Source organism: Festucalex cinctus, chromosome 1 (assembly GCF_051991245.1).
Source record: "Festucalex cinctus isolate MCC-2025b chromosome 1, RoL_Fcin_1.0, whole genome shotgun sequence".
In the NCBI taxonomy this organism is placed as follows: Eukaryota; Metazoa; Chordata; class Actinopteri; order Syngnathiformes; family Syngnathidae; genus Festucalex; species Festucalex cinctus.
In genome coordinates this window covers 2,581,765-2,602,241 of record NC_135411.1, presented here as the reverse complement: position 1 = coordinate 2,602,241, position 20,477 = coordinate 2,581,765, and the positions used below count along the sequence as shown (strand labels likewise).

Below are 20,477 nucleotides of genomic sequence, written 5' to 3'. Positions count from 1 at the left end.
CAAAAAAGGAATTTGCAATCAAAAAAAAATTTCAATCAAACAAAAAGGGGATTTGCAATCAAAAAAAAATTTCAATCAAACAAAAAAGGGTTTTCATATAAAATAAAAATTTGCAAACAAAAAAAAAACATTTCAAACATGGATTTGTATTTTAACAAAATCTTTTGCAAACATTTTTTTCGTTTCGTTTGCGAATCTGTTTTTTGGTTGCGAATCTGTTTTTTGATTGAAACCTGTTTTTTGGTTGCGAATCTTTTTCTGTGTTGTGTGGGCGGGGTCCTCCGTTCTACCGATGATAGAAGCCTTGTCATTGGTCAGCTTGGAAGCCGCTGCGACAACTTTCATTGGTCAGATAGGAATGGGGGTGTGACAATGTTCGTCTGACTATTTCCTGGTTCATTTTGTCCAGTCGCCGCCAGCATCGAGGTAAATATGAACCCCCCCCTCACTTCTAGTTTTCCGTTTTGTTTATCTGACATTTATCTAAAAGCAACCCTTGATCTATCGTTTATCCGGTGATTTGTTCTAATCATTACAATTAACGTAATCACTCACTCAGCATTGCTTAGCCATGTTAGCTAGCTAGGTAACTGATGGTCCGATACGATACATGATACATACATACATACATGCATTTGTTTCACATACAGGCAGGGCTGGGAATCGAATTTATTTACACTAGCTGCTTCCCCTAAATCTTGGATGTTTGAAGTAGAGATTAAATTCGTGATAATTCTGTGATGTATTATTTATTTATTATATATTAGTGTATTGATTATTAGAAGAGATATGTTTTTCACAGTGTCCGTTACTTTTCTCTCTTGCAGTTATGTGAAAGAATGTATTGAACTTTTTCGTATTTAACCCATAAAAACTGCTTTTTTTTAACATCATTGGGATATACTTTTATTCAATTTTTGTGATACATTTTATTGACTGTTTTGTTTTGTTTTTTTCTAATACAGCTATATAACCTTGTTTTTGATGACCACATGAAAAAGCGGAGACTATTTTTGCAGACACATCAACTTTTTTTTTTTGTTACGTTATCTACAGTCTGAATGAGAATGAGCACGTCTTATTGCTCAACAGCAGAAAGCACAACACTGACTGGAATCTTGGGGAATTTGTGTGAACTCCAAGATTTATTTTTATTTTTTTAATGTTGTCATGGTTGTCTTGGCATGCAGGGCTCCAAGGAGGCGTGGCTTCAGGAGCCTCTGAGCATGATGGCCGAAGTCCTGAAGCTCCAGGATCTCCCTGCCATCCAGTTCCAGGTGGCCTCGCTGGCAAGCACTTTCCCCGACTTTAGGTAAACAGGAAGTGATGTCGTCTCTGAACTGCAACATGCCCAAAAGGTCACTATGCTCAGAAAGATGTGCGCAAAAAACAACAACTCTTAGGCCATTTTTGTTAGCATGTTAGCATTATTTCATCCGTGAAAACAATGAACATTATCCTGACCGAATGAGAGATCAAATTCATAAAACAAACTGCGCTTTATATTGTACCATATGAACAGCTTGTTAGCGGTTTGTTAGCAACATATTACTCCCAGGAATATTTCTTTAAAAAAAAAAATTGCTCTGTATAACTCACTGACCATAGCCGATAACTCATACATGCTCAGGCAAGCTGTTGAAGTCACAGGGCGGCCATCTTGCTTCTCCGACCTTGCGAGCACACTACTGTATAAACTATACGCACTGACCTGTATATATGACTGGATAGCCAATAACCAGTTATTATGTTATTATGCTTATTCCTGATTATTTTATTACATTACATTAATAAAATGCTAATTATTAATCACTTATGAGAAGTTCTGGTCATTGAAATAAGTAGCCTCTGCTACATTTATTATGTCTTGGGTGTTTGAAATACAGAGGAAATGACTGAGATTACGTAATATAAATACATTTAGTTCCTGTGATTGTTTCATTGTAGTTTTCCTGTTTCAATAATGTTCAAAACATGTGTCAAACATAACTTTGTCAGAATTTTTTTTTTTTTTTTACATGTTTGGTAGTTCATTCAAGCACACTTTTCTTTACTTTTTAGATGCAGAAGATGAAGTTGGTGGTTGGTCACCTCTCTTCATGAGGTGATGCTGTGGATAACTGAGCAGGGCCACAAGCACCTGCTTATGTCAGACAGAGAGCAATTTAAAATATCAATAAACTTTGACCACAATTGTGAGGTACAAATGCCAGGTCACACATTATGTTACCCCCTGCACAAACACCATTACATTTCCAACTGCTCATATGAGTGATTACCATTCCTTTAAATCACATCTACTGACTGCTATCACCTTTGATGCCAGATTTGACACAGTGTAATTGAAAGGGCAAAAAAAAAATCACATCCATTTAATTTTTTTGAGTAATTACAGGCTGTTGCTACCAAAATGTTTGTTTTAAGTTTAACAGTTCATTTTCTGAGCTTTCTTGATTTCTTGTTGGCAGGCCAATCATTTCTTGAGAAAAATGTCTGTATAAAATCTATAAAATGCTGAATAATTGACTGGTTGTTAGTTCATATGCATGCTTTTTTTTATGAAATAAAAGTCAAACTGTTTTACACAGGAATTTATTTTCATTTTTTACATAAATTTAAATGACCCTTTGGGCCGCGAGACACTAGCACTAGAAGCAACATTGAGAGTCTGCAAATAAATGACGCGACCAAAACTCAAGGACTCCTTGTTTGGATTGATTTGCCGTAAAGCAACAAGTCTTTCCTCAGGTAAACGACAGTGGATGTCAGGTATAACGATCCCGTGTTCACCGTGATGGTCCAAGGGTAGTGTCTCTTCAGCTTGCTGGATCTGTAATATCAAATACATTTATGAAAGCTACAGTAACTCCAAGAACTTTTACTCATATAAAGTTTTTTCCTCTGGTTATGTACGCTTTTACCAGCAATAAAACTGCCCTGGCCTGCTCCTCTTACAGTAAACATGCATCTCGCTATGTCTACATTTTCTACCCCTTGGTCTGCTCGCACTCTAAAAGAAAAAATCTAGTCAGTGTAATTGCAAAAGTACACCTACAACTCAGATTCCCCCTCTTTTTCAACCTGACTCGTACAGTAAACAACCAGGACCAATAAATAATAATCACAGAATTATCACGAATTTAATCTCTTACTTCAAACATCCAAGATTTAGGGGAAGCAGCTAGTGTAAATAAATTCGATTCCCAGCCCTGCTTGTATGTAAAGCGAATGCAAAGGTTTCTTTATGAGTATAAAAAAAACAACAAAACTTCATCCTAACAGCTATCCCAAATTAGCCGTATATTTGTGTTTTGACTGCCAACAACATAGCTTCATGACTGACTCATGTATCGGACCATCAGTTACCTAGCTAGCTAACATGGCTAAGCAATGCTGAGTGAGTGATTACGTTAATTGTAATGGTTAGAACAAATCACCGGATAAACGATAGATCAAGGGTTGCTTTTAGATAAATGTCAGATAAACAAAACGGAAAACTAGAAGTGCCCCCCCCACACACACACACTTCTAGTTTTCTGTTTTGTTTATCTGGGGGGGGGGTCATATTTACCTCGATGCTGGCGGCGACTGGACAAAATGAACCAGGAAATAATCAGACGAACATTGTCACACCCCCATTCCTATCTGACCAATGAAAGTTGTCGCAGCGGCTTCCAAGCTGACCAATGACAAGGCTTCTATCATCGGTTGAACGGAGGACCCCGCCCACACAACACAGAAAAAGATTCGCAACCAAAAAACAGGTTTCAATCAAAAAACAGATCCGCAACCAAAAAACAGATTCGCAAACAAAACGAAAAAAATGCTTGCAAAAGATTTTATTAAAATACAAATCCATGTTTGAAATGTTTTTTTTTTTGTTAGCAATTTTTTTTTTTATTTGAAATCCCTTTTTTGTTTGATTAAAATTTATTTGAGGTTGCAAATCCCCTTTTTGTTTGATTGAATTTTTTTTTTGATTGCAAATCCCTTTTTTGTTTGATTGAAAATAAAGACACAAATTTCTCTCCATAAAAGTATGGAATCAGAATCCTGCCAATACCTCGTAACTTCGGTTTGAATCTCCGAAAACATTTTTGAATGACTGAAAAAATGTTTCGAATCTCCAAAAATATTTTTGAATGACTAAAAAATCACAGAAAAAGCTGTAAAAAAAAATGCTTAGAAAAGACAGACATTTTTTTAAAGTATGATTTTACAGTGTTTCACCCACAAATTTTCAGAGGTTCAAAACGGTCACCAGCCAAGTTTCAAAAATGGCATTTTGGCATTGTTCTCCCTAGGCATTTATTTGTTTCCCGTTTTTGAAACCTGTAAACGCTGAACGTTCTCAAAACGTTGAAAAAATATTTCCAAACGTGAAAAGTGGGTTTGAATCTCCAAAAAGTATATAAAATCATTCAAAATGACAACCTTTTTTTTTTTTTTTTTTTTTTACAGTTTCACCCACAAACTTTCAGAGATTCAAAACGGTCACCAGCCAAGTTTCAAAAATGGCATTTTGGCATTGTTTTCCCGAGGCATTGGTTGAAAGACTGAAAATGTTTTCAATGTTGTTTTGAAACTGCAATTGACCTTTCGCATAAGCTCCGCCCCCCTTAGTTACTGTTGCTAGTCCGTCAAGCTTGGTGACTCCGACAGCACAAGCCGTGACGGGAAGACTTACACCGGCGTGTATTAGTGATTTCTTTTGGAGCAATACCAGTGCAATATCCTCCAGATCGAGGCAAAAAGGTTTACAATATGCAGTTGAGGGTTATAGTCATAATATTAAATTAGCCAGCGAAGGGGAAACATACAGGACGCACGCTAAATCTGAGAAAACCCCATGACCTATACTTCAGATGCAACCAGCACAGCATTATGGACCAGTCGTGCTCTTGTACTGCCGGGTAAGTTTTCTTACTTATATTAGTCTATTGTTAAAATATGAGGATTACTGTTAGGTCAGCAAATTAGCTAAACCTCGGTGTTTATAGCTGGCTAAACATTAGTGTTTTGTTTTTTTTGTCTTTGAAAGCATCATATCAGTCATTGTTATTCTTTGTCCATCATAAAAAAAAATATTTATGTCACCCTAGCCATGGATGTAGTTAAGGTTATATGGCTGGTTGGGATACTCCGGAGACGGGTGTCCGTTCACAAAATGCTGCATGAAAAATGAAAACAAGATAAGCTCGGGGCACTTATTAGGACGCTAAGTTTGCCAAACTTGACGAAGCTTTGTGTTAACGTTAGCTCGCAACATTTAGACGAATGCAAAAGCTAACAGAAGACATTAAACTAACATTAACCACTGACTGAACAAGCTTAACTTAGATGGCAATGATATTCTAGTAATATATATTATTCATTAATAGTAACGACAATAACTTTGATATCGTTTTGTTATTGCCCCGAAAGCAAACTACACTACAGCTAGCTAGTTAGCCCGATAGAGTTAGCATAGTCTTACCTTAGCACAGTCCGATTTACATACTCCGTAGGCACACCGCTTCATCATTTTGGAGGTCCGGAGCTTGTTAATGGTTGTCACTCTTCTTCCGTAAAGTTTTATGTTGGTTAGCAGTCTCGTAAGCCATCAAATAAAATCAATCAGACTATGGACGTCATCGAGAGCTGAGTAAAGCTTGACGGACTTTGTTTACATAGCAACGGTTGCCAAATGTGTGATTGGTCAATGCTCGTTTGGGGGGGCGGAGTTTGCGAAAGGTCAATTACGGATACAACTCACCTGACTTTTGGCAGCGATATTCGGCCGAGCAAGAAAAGAAAAAGTGTAGTCAATAGTGCATAGAATTTGCCGGCACTCGACTAGAACTTTTCCTGGCTCAAAGCTTTAAAAAAAAAAAAAAAAAGACCAGAGACTCTTGGGTGGATTTACAGATTTACAGTCTGAGGTAAAACAGCAAGGATGTTTAAAAAAAAAAAAAAACTGTGCTACTTATAATTCTGGGGTACATTATCACAATCCATTATAATCCACATTTATCCAGATTTCTCCTTACTTTGGAAGCATGTATTATTTTGGTATGTTTGAATTTGATAATAATGTCTATACACAGTTTCATTTGATAAATCTTGTGATTATTCTAGCGAAGTTTTACATTTATAAGTCTAAATTTACACATAAGAAACAATCCTTTATTGATTTTATTTTGTATCCATGAGAAATTATTTTTTGTCATTGTCTGGTTGTCTGTGTCCAAAAGCTGTAAAAACGTATAACTATTGCAAACTTATCATTTATTTATATGATTTTGTATCAAACTATTTTCTTTTCTTTCAGTTATACTATTGATTTTATTTGGTTTAGCTTTTGTATGTTTTAACTTCCCTGGCGTGTTCTATGTTCTAATTGTTTATAGTGTATACAATGATTTTATTATTTCCCCCCCAATAGTTTGTATACCGATTGAGTGAATAGAGATTTAAAAAATAAAAACTAAACTGGGCTACTCGTATGTACAGGAAGTAAACATGTTTCTTATTATTCGTCCGAGTGCAGTTTAAAGGTCTATTTATTTTTATTATCCAAATGAATCTAGAATTAAACGTATAATTTTATGAGCTTTTTTTTTTTTTTTTTTAAGTAAAATTAAATATTAACATTTTCGTGACATGAGATTTGTCCAACTGTGATTGCCGTAGATTTCACGTGGTAGCAGAAGAGCGACTCCATTCCAGGCACGACGCGTTTACGCTCGGCTTCACTATACAAATAATTCAACACGAATTCGTACGGAACGAACTGACACATCGACACTTTGCCCCGTCACTACTTTATTGAAGTCAAACATAATTGCTCCGTTTCGTGTCTGGTTCAGTCGTATCTCTCGGCCCTCTTTATTTTGTCTTGGTTTAGCTTAGCTTAGCTTAGCTTAGCTTAGCTTACCTTTGCTTAGCTTAGCTTAGCTTAGTTTAGCTTAGTTTAGTTTAGCTTAGTTTAGTTTAGCTTAGCTTGCTAGGCGCCAAAAACCGAGACGCGTTTGCTATCGACAAATTGGCTCAGCAGACGTCAATCGTGAGCGTAAAGTGTCGTGAATATCGTGTGAAGATGTTCACAATGGCGAAAGTCAAGTACGAAGATGAGCTTTGTGGAGCACAGGAGGACAACGAGCGACAACGTCAACTGCTGGACGCCGTTTACAAGCAGCCTCGAGTTGTGTTGAACAGAGCAGGTTTGTCACTTGTTTCATCGACACTTTTCAACCATATGTACGTTTTTATTTCTGTAATGACTCTTCACCGGGTCACTTTGTTACGATACACACTTAGTTTTTTTCTTCAGTCGGTTTGGTACATTTCTCAGTCGATGAGAATTGGATTTAGCAGAGCTACAACTGAGGTAAAGTTAGCCGCCTTTTCTTTTTACGCGGTCAAGTCAGCCGCCTTTTCTTTTTACGCGGTCAAGTCAGCCGCCTTTTCTTTTTACGCGGTCAAGTCAGCCGTCTTTTCTTTTTACGCGGTCTCGTCAGCCGCCTTTTCTTTTTACGCGGTCAAGTCAGCCGCACTTCATTTTTTCTGTTCGCCCTTTTCTAGGATTTACGGTAGTGTGCTCGAAGAGACGCTTAGGCCTTGGGGTGAACCCCACAAAAGTGCCTAGAAAATGAGTTTCTATCCACTGTCTGGGCACGACTTGTTCAATGCATTTTTTGATAGATAATACCCTTCTGAACTTTGGGTTAAAAGTTCACCCAATGTTTTCCTGCCCCAGTTTTGTCACAAGCCAGAAATGCATATATAGGTAAATAACAAAAAACGAAAATCTTGTGCTGCAGTTTTTGGTCATAAAACGTCTTTCATTAAATTTGGCAACATAAAATCATTCCCAGATGTTATAAATACATATACCTAACATCAGAAACAAGTATTGGTGGTTTGGTGTACTCATGTGAATTTAGATAATTAAATATATCACATTTGTGCTAAAAAAAAAAAAGCTTCAACTAGAAGTGACACCAGCACACGAATGTTACATTTAGCTATGTTTATGTTTCATATATAAAAACAATTCACAACCTACTATGTAATGAAAGGTGCACAAGAAGCAACATACATCGGCCAAAAATGGCTGAAAATACTACAATGCACCACAAACTTGGAACAAGGCAAAATGGACTAGATGAAAATAGATACATTCAGAGCCCAGATTATTGTAACATATAGAATATTTTTTAAAGTATCAGATTATGTCACAGCATGTCATTTATACCCCCCACCCCTGCCCCACACACAAAAAATATTAATAAAAAAAGAATCAAATAAAAATCAAATGTACATTCACAATAAAACCATGGAACTTCATTGGAACGGCTCTTTTTTTTTTTTTTTTTTTTTGGGCAGACCAATTTAACAAAGGTCTGTGTTGTGGAAAAATTGAATACACTTTTTTTTTTTTTTTTGCTTGAAAAGTGTTCCAATGGAGAGTTAACATCTTGATAATGAAACAAACAAAATGGCAGATTTTACAGCCCTGTACTGTAAAGTGTCCTCGTATGCCATGTGATTTTCCAACCTGATGTTGTACCAGATGTGTTAGTGTCACTTTCTTGGCTTACGTCAGTAGACTCAGTAGTTGATGTATCTGATGAGTGAGGTACCCTGTCTAAAAGTTTGTCAGTTGTTGATAATGTGTCTACAAAAAACATTTCAGAGGTGTTGCGCTGGAAAGGGGTGTGAAAAACCAGCTGGGGGAAATCACGCCTCAATCTTCGTTTCAGTATATCCTGCCTGAAATAGAAAATTAAAGGGAAAGATGAGCACAAGATACACATATTCACATCACACTAGGGCTGCTCTATTATGGAAAACTAATAATCACGATTATTTTGGTAATAATTGAAATCAAGATTATTCAAAACAATTATATTTTGTTCAAATCAAGAAAATGTTTAAACATTTGAAAATAAGACAAATACAATCATATGAAACACTATGATTATGTAAGTTGCTTTTGGACCCAACAAAATTTCTAATATATTATTATTATTATGTTAGCAAAAATTTTAACTTGGGGTGCAGCGTGTGCAGTAAGCTAGTTTTGACACGGGTGTATGGTAAAAGAACTCGTGTGGGCGTGCCACAAAAACAACTCAAAATTAGTATTATTAATACTGCAGCTATCGAATATTTTGGTATCCGGATATCCTACTGAAAATTCGAGTGAATAATCGTATATTTGGATAGAAATAAAAATATACCTATAGGCCTATATACTTTCTTGGTCAAAGAACAAAAAAACAAATTTGCATGTAATAATTAACAACCAAATGGTTTTCATTTTTAGATAATCAATTTTATTTATTTCAGCGAACAATTTTTCTCTGAAACAGTGAGATTTTCGACAAATCTCTCCCCATAAATTTCGGTCAATGTTTTTCAGTGTGAAGATTTATAAGTTACCTGTAGTCTGAAATATCAAGATCCTCGTGTTTTTTAACAGTGTTCACAAACCCTCTTAGCTTGTCCGTTCTCATCACATCTTTGTCAACTATAATCCTTTGACGGATTACTTGTTCACAAAAGAGTTTGTAGCTCTCAGCATAGGGTGGTCTGAAACACACACACACACACTCACTTAACATGTGCAAAGACTGAATCATGCTTTCTAATTAATGCTGTCTCTAAAGGTAAACAGAATACGAGTGACACATTGTTGACCAATGCTTTACTTTTGAAATGTGTAATTTTAGTAAAGTGGCAATGAAATAGTGCAATTTAACAACTCACATTTGTTCGTCCCTGGTTTCTGTTGCTGTTGACTTTAAGAACCTTGTGTAATCTCTGAAACAAGACTGCACATCCTTTGTGACAGTCTTTGTCTTGAATATGCAGAAGAATGGAACAGTCTTGCTTCATCTCAGCTGCCTGCAGCAACCCATCTTTAGACAAAAAAGAATGACATTGTAAGTGTTATTGTCACATCACCTCTTTTTACAGTATATGCACATCACATATTTACAAGTAAAGTGTTTGTTGAGGTTGGTGAGAGAGAGTTTGGGGGAAAGGGAGGGTGTAGCTGTGACTCTCTATTATGACTCTGATGGGCATAGCTAACCCGAGTTTGGTAACCACTGTTGGATTCACTCGATAAATCATTCAGCAGCTCGTAGCCTTAAAACTTAACCAAGCAACAAACTATTTTCAACCCTATACTAAATATCGGTCACATTAATAACAGAAACGAGCACTCCTGTGTGTAGCACATACCTGCCGACAATGTTTCTGCTTTTGCGAGATGATCCCTCTTCCGTGTGCCTTCCGATCCCAGACGAGTATACTTTGAATTTTTTTTTTACAAATGATGCAGATGGCTGGAAGGACGGGGTCAGCTGAAGCGATGGGCAAACCTGAACGGAAACAAAGTTTTTTGCCCCACTTTCTTTTTTTTTAACTTTTTTTTTTCTCCTTTCGCTCTTCTTCGCTCTCCGACGTTGTGGTCGCCATTTTTGATATGCGGTTGCTATGGTGAGGAGAAAGCAGCAGCTACGTGATTGGCTCATGTGACCTAAATCACACCACTACCGACCTAATGGCGCTACGCCCACACCAGAGATCACTGCAAAAAATTGGCAAGTTTTCATAGGGTGAACTCCACGGATTCTTACTTACTAATAATAAATCTATTTTATGAAGTAAAGATTATTTAGTGCCCCTGGTAGTGAAGCGAAACTGAACGAAAACGTGTGTGACCTGACGGCCGAGCTGGCACGGAGAATGTTACCGAGAACAACATAGGGGTTTCAAAATAAAAGATCAGTTTTCAAAAATAAAATTGAATTCAAACGCAGTTTAAAGTATGCGTGATTTTATTATTATTATTATTAGTATTATTATTATTATTACCCGTTTAAAAGATGTTTCACAATAACAGTACCAATTCAAATTTCACTGGGAATGCACTCTTGTGGGGTGATATTGAGCAATAACATTGATATGTACAATATTAAGTTAACAGTAATTTAAAATGAAGGAAAGGTTGAAATTGAGAAAAAAAATAGGTGTGTGTCATCGAGCAGACATGCCACTTTGAGGCAGAACTAATTTGGGGTCAATAGGTCATATGACCTAGAAGCTATTAAGCAGAAAATAAGTGGAAGTCTAAAATGAAAAAAATAAAAAGGTGTGCATCATCATTCAGACATGGCACTATGATGCAGCATTGGTTTGGGGTCAATGGGTCACATGGCTTGGAAGCTATTGAGCTCCGAAGCTAAAATTTACAGATGTACAGGGAAAAAAAATTGTTAAAAATAAGTGGAGGTCTAAAATGAAAAGATAAAAGGTGTGCATCATCATTCAGACATGGCACAATGATGGACCATTGGTTTGGGGTCAATAGGTCACATGGCCTGTAAGCTATTGAGCTCCGTAGCTAAAATTTACAGATATACAGGAAAAAAAAATATTAAAAATAAGTGGAGGTCTAAAATGAAAAGATAAAAAGTGTGCATCATCATTCAGACATGGCACTATGATGCAGCATTGATTTGGGGTCAATAGGTCACATGGCCTGGAAGCTATTGAGCTAAGAAGCTGAAATTTACAGATAATGAGAAAAAAAATTGTTAAAAATAAGCGGAGGTCTTTTTTTTTTTCTTTTTTTTAAGGCTGTATGCAAATGAATATGTACAATTTTCTCTTGTTTCCTACAATATTAGTTGCTGATGTCATGTTGATCAAAATGTATGCTGTGTTGACCCTAGTCTCACACCTTGACTCCGCAACATTTTTGCATTATTTTTTTTGCATATTGATTTTTTTGCACAATGAAAAATGGTTGAACAAGTTACAATACGTCAACCATATTTCTATATATTCCCAGTTTTTTTTTTTTTTTTTTTTTCGAGGCAAATGTTAACTTTTACTAATCAAAAATCAATTCAACCAATGAGCAACCCGTTTTCTGAAATTTGTGTTTTCATCTCTAATATTCTAATATAAATTATGGTGAAAACAGTGCCTCTGGTTTGGCAGACCGGGGTGGTGGTCCCCCCTTTTTAAGAAGGGGGACTGGAGGGTGTGTTCGAACTACAGAGGGATCACACTCCTCAGCCTCCCTGGTAAGGTCTATTCAGGGGTGCTGGAGTGGAGGGTCCGTCGGGAGGTCGAATCTCGGATTGAGGAGGAGCAGTGCGGTTTTCGTCCTGGCCGTGGAACAGTGGACCAGCTCTACACCCTCAGCAGGATCCTTGAGGGTGTGTGGGAGTTCGCTCAACCAGTCCACATGTGTTTTGTGGATTTGGAGAAGGCGTTTGACCGTGTCCCTCGGGGAGTCCTGTGGGCGGTGCTTCGGGAGTACGGGGTACCGGGCCCCCTGATACGGGCGGTTCGGTCCCTGTATGACCGTTGCCAGAGTTTGGTCCGCATTGCCGGCAGTAAGTCGGATTCGTTTCCAGTGAGGGTTGGACTCCACCAAGGTTGCCCTTTGTCACTGATTCTGTTCATAATTTTTATGGACAGAATTTCTAGGCGCAGCCGAGGCGTCGAGGGGTTCCGGTTTGGTGGCCTCAGCATTGCATCTCTGCTCTTTGCAGATGATGTGGTGCTGTTGGCTTCTTCAGGCCGGGATCTCCAACTCTCACTGGAGCGGTTCGCAGCCGAGTGTGAAGCGGTTGGGATGAGGATCCGCACCTCCAAATCCGAGACCATGGTCCTCAATCGGAAAAGGGTGGCGTGTCCTCTCCGGGTCGGGGATGAGATCCTACCCCAAGTGGAGGAGTTCAAGTATCTTGGGGTCTTGTTTACGAGTGAGGGTAGGATGGAACGGGAGATCGACAGGTGGATCGGTGCAGTGTCTGAGGGTGATGCGGACTCTGTATTGGTCCGTTGTGGTGATGAAAGAGCTGAGCCAATAGGAGAAGCTCTCGATTTACCAGTCGACCTACGTTCCGACCCTCACTTAGCTCGTGACCAGTAGCGTTCCTAAGCAGCTTGGCACCCTCGGCAGGATTTCTGGTAGTGCCCCCCCTCCCAGAGCGTGCACAACTTATTAGACCAAGCACAAACACGACCCCCACTCAAATTATTAGACCAACCACAAAATATTTACATTTAGAGCATTTCCCACAGTTATTTTATACTTAATGGTAGAACCGTACGTCACAGTGGTATTTTCGCTGTAGAGGAAGAAAATAACGTGGAAAAAATGCTGCTGAAAAGTCAACTTACTGTAGGTTTGGCAACACAAGATGGCCGCCGCCAGCTTCACTTTTCGCTACAGCATGAGCAGCCCAGTTAATTTATGACGTCCGTGCTGTATCAGCCTGCACATCCACCTGAGAATCTGACCGTGATCAGTTTTTTTTTTCCTTTTTTTTTTTTTTTTTTTTTTTGAAGGTTTGAGCCAGGACAGCATACTAGCATTTTCATTTCATTTTCTTAACTAAAGAGCCAGACCTGTCACCAGAAAGAAAGTGCAGGGGGGGGTCATTACCTTTTTTGGGGAGCACACTTCATCAACCTGAATCTAATGTTGTTCAGGTTGAACAGTGGCATTGTGACAACTGCAAAAGTGCTCAAAAATATTTTCTATCACTTAAAAGCGGCGGAATGACTGTGACCCAGCCCCTTCTATCTGAGATTAGCTAGCAGTTGCCTTCATTTGCTTTTTGGATTTAGGGCTGTACGATATGGATAAAATTTCGGATAATTTTTGCCAGACATCTTTATTCTTTGGTCTTTGACTCAGCATGAAACTTCGCATCATTTCAGTGTTTTATAGAGGTGGGAATCTTGGGGCACCTCACGATTCGATTGCGATTACGATTCAGAGGCTACGATTCGATTATAAAACGATTATTGATTTCCCCCCCAGGCAGCAGAAAAAAACAATGTATTTTGGTGCTTTTAATGTTTCGTACATTAGTTACAAAAATAGTACAAAAGTCCTCTCAGGCCTAAATAAACTACTATTTCAGCATCAAGTTAACAGTTCAAAACAGTAAATAAAATACTCAAGTCCTCATTCTGTAACAACAGCTTTTAAGTATATTCAGTCTTCAACAGAATAAAACATAGCACTGAGCAAAAATATATTATTTTTATCCACTCAAAAGTGCACTGAGGTATAAATGAAAGACAATGTGAACTACTACTTCAATACAAATGCCTAAAAAAAAAAAAAAAGTGCTTACCTGCTTTTTAAGTTGTGTAAAGATGTAAACATTAAAGTTTCTCAGAGGTACAAAAAAAAAAAAAAACCCTCAAGTGCTTTTCTGCTTTTTAACTTGTGTAAACATGAACGTGTAAACATTAAAGGGAACGTTCGGCTTTTTTAACATGAATCTCAATTTGATCCTCACCTCCTGTGTGTGCGATCAGCACTGACTTACCCCTGACAGCGTTCGGTGACACCAGTTCTGGTTCGACGTTGGACGAGAGGAAAATAGTCCAGCAAGCTGGCTGGGGTCTCGGAAATAAAGCGTTTTTCTTCTAAAAACTATTTGTTTTCAAAAGCGTGATACATTTCCACCACAATACTCTTTTATGAATAAAATCAGACGCCATTACCGCCAGCCTACTTTTCTGTTCGTTCGTTCGAATCACTGCGCGGCGCCCTATAGAACGCTAACCGACGCATTGCAGCCAGCTAGCTGATACTTCCGCCTGAAGTTGTTTGCCTTTTCGGAGCAGGTCTGATCTCACGAAGAGGTGGGTTGGTCAGCTCAGCCATGCTTGTTGTTGTTTGGAATCTCGAGGCGTGAGTTGTGGATGTGTACTCTCGGTCCGTCGCATTAAGCGTCCCGAAGACCGCGCGCGCTACTGCGTTTCAGTTCCGCGTACTTTTCGCTCCGGTTAACTTTTAGTTTCGGTTCCCTTGGCATATTTATATAATCGGAATTTGGACGTTTGTGAATCGTTCTCGATTGTTCCACGGCCGAATCGTGAATAATCTAAGAATCGGAACTTTTGCACACCTCTTGTGTTTTATGGTGCCTTCTGTATTTTGTGTTATTTTATTTATAGTTATATTTACTTATTCACTTCCCTACATCTTATTTTATTTATTTTTTTGCTTTTATACTTACCTACTTATATTTACTATAATTAATTTTATTTTGTGTTATTTTCTTTCACTTGTGTCCACTGCAAGACTGATTTCTATTCCATGCACTTTGTATGCAGCAATGGATGTTTTAAAGTGCTTTATAAAAAAGATTGAGTTGAGATATGTCGATAATATACAGAAACGACATATGGGTTCAGTGAAAATATCAATGCATAAGGATGTGTAAAGTGCTGTTTATTATTATTATTATTATTATTATTATTATAACTTAGTGACAGTCATCAACCGTGACAAACTTGGCAATAAAAAAAAAAAGAAAAGAGAATTCAACTTACATTGAACTGCAACTATGCTTTAGTGATAAATAATTTTATGCTCCAAAGTATTTGTTGTGTATGTGTGATTGCGTGGGTCTGTTAACCGCATACTGTGTATTGCTACAATTTGTCCGTGCTGTGTGGCTTGACTAATCAAAACAAAAGTTTGCCACTCACTTGTGAACGTTGTTTAGTGGACCAGTGAACGCAGGATTCCCAACTATGTCAACTGTGTCATCCTGGATCCAGGTTTGGCGTTTTCTCACTGCTCAGTCATTGGGTCAGTGCCGGCCGGCGAACGTGCACTACTATCTAACGCGGAAGTAGATTTGGCTAATGCGCGTCTCTCCGGAGCGCGCGTCACCCCCCCAATCCCGATTACCATTGGCTAGCCGTAGATGTCAATCAAAGCCAAATTTGAAAGGATGTATGTGGTTGGCTGGCAAGCCATGCTTTACTTGAACAGAAGGCGCACGTTTACGTGACTGCTAAAAGTAGAAAAATAAAATAAATTCTCCTTTCCCTGTCGTCCTTTTGCTCACGAGCGCTCCTAGCATCTGCCTAATCTGCCTAATGGCAGGAGCGCCACTGGTCGTGACCAAAAGAACGAGATCCCGGATACAAGCGGCCGAAATGAGTTTCCTCCGCAGGGTGTCCGGGCTCTCCCTTAGAGATAGGGTGAGAAGCTCGGTCATCCGGGAGGGACTCGGAGTCTGCTCCTCCGCGTTGAGAGGAGCCAGCTGAGGTGGCTCGGGCATCTGGTTCGGAGGCCTCCTGGACGCCTCCCTGAGGAGGTCTTCCGGGCATGTCCCACCGGCGGGAGGCCCCGGGGACGACCCAGGACACGCTGGAGAGACTATGTCTCCCGGCTGGCCTGGGAACGCCTTGGGATCCCGCCGGAGGAGCTGGTTGAAGTGGCTGGGGAGAGGGAGGTCTGGGTTTCCCTCCTAAAGCTGCCGCCCCCGCGACCCGACCTCGGATAAGCGGAGGAAGATGGATGGATGGATGAATTTATGGTGAATTCTAGGGCTGGGTATCGATTCAAATTTCCAGGATCGATTCGATTCGCAAGGGTCCGATTCGATTCGATTAATGATTCACAACGATTTTCGATTCATTTGAGGAATTCATGCAGCACCTATTTTAGACAGTCAAAAGTACAAGTGCTGCAAATAGTAGAAACTTCTTGCTATTAATTAGCTTCTTGCTAATTTAATGCATTAGTAAAAATATTATTTACATTAAGAATTGAATCAATTGCAGTTACATTAATACTGTTTTATTTAACACGGCCTTATAATAACAATAAATAATAATTTAAATCAATTACAACCACAGTACAGACTATGTAAAAAAAAAAAAAAAAAAAGTGACAAAAAACCACTGACACTCATTGTTTTTTTGTGCAAATGTTCCAATGGTGGTTGAGGGGATGGGGTGGGTGGGGAGATGATTGATACTGGCTTCCTCCGTGTAAGTGACACGGGCTCGGAAGCATTTGTTTGTGTGTGTTGAATGTGTGTGTGGGTGTGTGGGGGTGTGTGTGTGTGTGTGTGTGTGTGTGTTGGGGGTGGGGTCGATATATCTATACATGGCTTGTAGAGTGTAAGATTTATATGAAAATGTATTTATTATTTATCTGAAATTTCAGTCTTATAGAGGTTGTAATCATGTTTGAACAGCATTAAAATAAAATATTAAGGCTTAATGTTCCGTTCATATAACATTCTTCCATGCTCAAGGTGTGAATCCTAAAAAAAAAAAAAAATCGATTCTGCCGATTATTGAATCGATTCGAGAATCACGCGATGTAGTATCGCGATATATCGCCGAATCGATTTTTTTTTTAACACCCCTATTCATTATTATTACAATATCTGACCTATTGTGTGGAAATCTGGGCAAATGCAAATAAAACAAACACCAACTCTGTATTCAAATTGCAAAAGAGCTATAAGAATTATTAATTAATCCAAATATACAGAATCAACACATCCATTATTTATTAAATTAAACACAATGAAATTTTATGACTTGGTTGAGTTTAAATTAGCACCAAATTAGACACAGTCCTTATGATATAAGGGGTGCACATGTCTATAATAAAAAAAAAAACAAATATTAAGCAAAGGTGTGTATGTGTTAAAGGTGTTAATTTGTGGAATCATTTGGGAATTGCCCTGAAAGGATGTGACTCACTTGTTGAGTTTAAAAAAAATTGTTTAAAAGTAAAAAAAAACAAAAAAACTTGTGTATATATTTGTTATTCATTCACTCATGTGGCCCATGTGATAAACTTCAATATAAAATACATAACATCACAATAAATTAACTTGACCAAACCATGTGTATCTTGTGTCTCGCAGATGTCAGTGAAAAATATATTTGTCCTGAGCGGAAGGAGCCAGAGTTCCCTGGCGTGAAACAGGAGGAGGACTTGGAGCCTCTGCAAGTTAAAGAAGAGAAGCGGCAACAGCCTCCCAACATCAAAAAAGAGGAGCAGCTGCCACCATACATTAAAGAGGAGGAGGACTTCACAGAGTTGCCCGTGACTGGTGTCCATTTGAAGACTGAAGATGAACGTCAATATGAAGAGAACAAAGGGGCGGAGTCTCCAAGCAGACAACAAATGACAAATGATGACAGCCGGTTAGCTCTCATGTCAGATGGTGAAGACGCGTCACACGCTCCTCACACTGCTGACGATGAACAGTGTGACGATGATGTGACATGTCACACTGATGGCAAACGGTGGAAATGTTCTCAGTGTGGAAAAACCTTTGGTTCCAAGTCTCAATTGAGAAGACACGCGATGGGCCACACTGGTGATAAACCCTTTGCTTGCTCAGTTTGCGGTCAAAATTTTGCTCAGAGGGGACACTTAAAAAGACACACAAGAACCCACACTGGTGATAAACCCTTTGCTTGCACAGTTTGTGGTCAAAATTTTGCTCAGAGGGTAAACTTAAAAATACACACAAGAACCCACACTGGAGAGAAGCCTTTTGCTTGCTCAGTTTGTGGTCAAAATTTTTCTTCCAAGGGATACTTAAAAACACACACAAGAACCCACACTGGAGAGAAGCCTTTTGCTTGCTTGGTTTGTGGTCAAAGTTTCTCTGAGAAGGGAAGTTTAACAAGGCACACGCGAATCCACACTGGAGAGAAGCCCTTTGCTTGCTCAGTTTGTGGTCAAAATTTTGCTCAGAGGGGACACTAAGAAATACACACAAGAACCCACACTGGAGAGAAGCCCTTTGCTTGCTCAGTTTGTGGTCAAAATTTTGCTCAGAGGGGAAACTTAAAAAGACACACAAGAACCCACACTGGAGAGAAGCCTTTTGCTTGCTCAGTTTGTAGTCAAAGTTTCTCAGAGAAGGGAAGTTTAACAATGCACATGCGAATCCACACGGGAGAGAAGCTCTTTGCTTGCGTGGTTTGTGGTAAGAAATTTCCTGAAAAGGAAAAATTAAAAATACACACAAGAACCCACACTGGAGAGAAGCCTTTTGCTTGCTTGGTTTGTGGTCAAAGTTTCTCTGAGAAGGGAAGTTTAACAAGGCACACGCGAATCCACACTGGAGAGAAGCCCTTTGCTTGCTCAGTTTGTGGTCAAAATTTTTCTTCCAAGGGATACTTAAAAATACACACGCGAACCCACACTGGAGAGAAGCCCTTTGCCTGCTCAGTTTGTGGTCAAAATTTTGCTCAGAAGGGACACTTAAAAATACACACAAGAACCCACACTGGAGAGACGCCTTTTGCTTGCTCAGTTTGTGGTCAAAATTTTGCTCAGAAGGGACACTTAAAAATACACACAAGAACCCACACTGGAGAGAAGCCTTTTGCTTGCTCAGTTTGTGGTCAAAATTTTGCTCAAAAGGGACACTTAAAAATACACACAAGAACCCACACTGGAGAGACGCCTTTTGCTTGCTCAGTTTGTGGTCAAAATTTTGCTCAGAAGGGACACTTAAAAATACACACAAGAACCCACACTGGAGAGAAGCCTTTTGCTTGCTCAGTTTGTGGTCAAAATTTTGCTCAAAAGGGACACTTAAAAATACACACAAGAACCCACACTGGAGAGAAGCCTTTTGGTTGCTCAGTTTGTGGTAAGATATTTCCTGAAAAGGAAAAATTAAAAATACACACAAGAACCCACACTGGAGAGAAGCCTTTTGCTTGCTCAGTTTGTGGTCAAAGATTCCCAACAAAGGGCAACGCTGAGAGGCACAAGTGTGCTGATGAGAAAAGCAGTTGATGAATGAAGCTTGATATGATCTCATTTAGGAATTGACATTTAAAATGGTGCAGAAATTTATACCGTTAAATGAATGATTGATCTGTGTACTTGTTGTCAGAAAGACTGGGGGGAACAAAGTTTGTTTCGGTTTCACGTACGTCTTCTTTTGATGTAACACACGAGTTCATTTCCTTACTTCCGGCAGCACCATTTCAGTGTGCGTTACAGACGATAAGTATTATAGTTGTGAGAAATAACATCCATATGTGCTATATATGCAGTTAAATGTGTGTTATTTATGTTTATAGTTCACGTAACTTCTGTGTTTAATTGGCTCGTTTACATTGTACGGTGCTCAATTGCCTCGTTAACTCCGCGGAGCTTCGATGCTAAAACTAGAACGGTGCCGCTCACGGCCTACACGGAAGCTCGTATTAGCTCTTACCCATCCTACATTGTTTGTAATGTAGCTCTTTTCGTTTCCCATTTGGGCTTGTATTTTAATTCCTGCATCTTATTCTTTCTGTTTCACACACACACACACACACACACACACACACATATAAATCCAATTTATATTGGACAAATAATATTCCACCTGCTGCCATTAAAGCATTCAAGACATTCCAGACTCCTGATTCTCTGACCGGAATCAATGGTCCATTCTGCCCGCTTCAAATCAGCGTAATTCTTATAATTAATGTGGACAACACTACACTTGTATTGTGTGTTGTACAGTGGCATGAAAAAGTATCTGAACCTTTTGGAATTTCTCACATTTCTGCCTAAAATCACCATCACACGTGATCTGATCTTTGTCAAAATCACACAGATGAAACAACAGTGTCTGCTTTAACTAAAACCACCCAAACATTTACAG

General features: G+C 38.9%; 1 protein-coding gene and 3 long non-coding RNA genes across 5 annotated transcripts; 2 read left to right on the top strand and 2 right to left on the bottom strand.

Moving 5' to 3' along the window:
- The first annotated feature begins 385 nt into the window (after positions 1 to 385).
- LOC144007780 (uncharacterized) lies at positions 386 to 2,585 on the top strand. Of its 2 annotated transcripts, XR_013280351.1 has the most exons (3): positions 386 to 426; positions 1,191 to 1,312; positions 2,062 to 2,585. It is a non-coding gene; the product is annotated as an uncharacterized LOC144007780 (long non-coding RNA). The 2 variants fall into 2 exon arrangements; XR_013280350.1 differs by having other exon boundaries at positions 1,191 to 2,585.
- LOC144007843 (uncharacterized) lies at positions 2,577 to 3,830 on the bottom strand. Its single transcript, XR_013280398.1, has 2 exons — positions 3,572 to 3,830; positions 2,577 to 2,830 (listed from the first exon to the last, which is right to left on the bottom strand). It is a non-coding gene; the product is annotated as an uncharacterized LOC144007843 (long non-coding RNA).
- Positions 3,831 to 6,682: 2,852 nt separating this feature from the next.
- LOC144007519 (uncharacterized) lies at positions 6,683 to 19,869 on the top strand. Its single transcript, XM_077507252.1, has 2 exons — positions 6,683 to 7,202; positions 17,718 to 19,869. The coding sequence occupies exons 1-2, from the start codon at positions 7,079 to 7,081 to the stop codon at positions 18,569 to 18,571; spliced, it is 978 nt and encodes a 325-aa protein (XP_077363378.1). The 5' UTR covers positions 6,683 to 7,078; the 3' UTR covers positions 18,572 to 19,869.
- Positions 8,408 to 10,351, bottom strand: LOC144007810 (uncharacterized). Its single transcript, XR_013280379.1, has 4 exons — positions 10,234 to 10,351; positions 9,754 to 9,905; positions 9,427 to 9,576; positions 8,408 to 8,754 (listed from the first exon to the last, which is right to left on the bottom strand). It is a non-coding gene; the product is annotated as an uncharacterized LOC144007810 (long non-coding RNA).
- Positions 19,870 to 20,477: the final 608 nt, after the last annotated feature.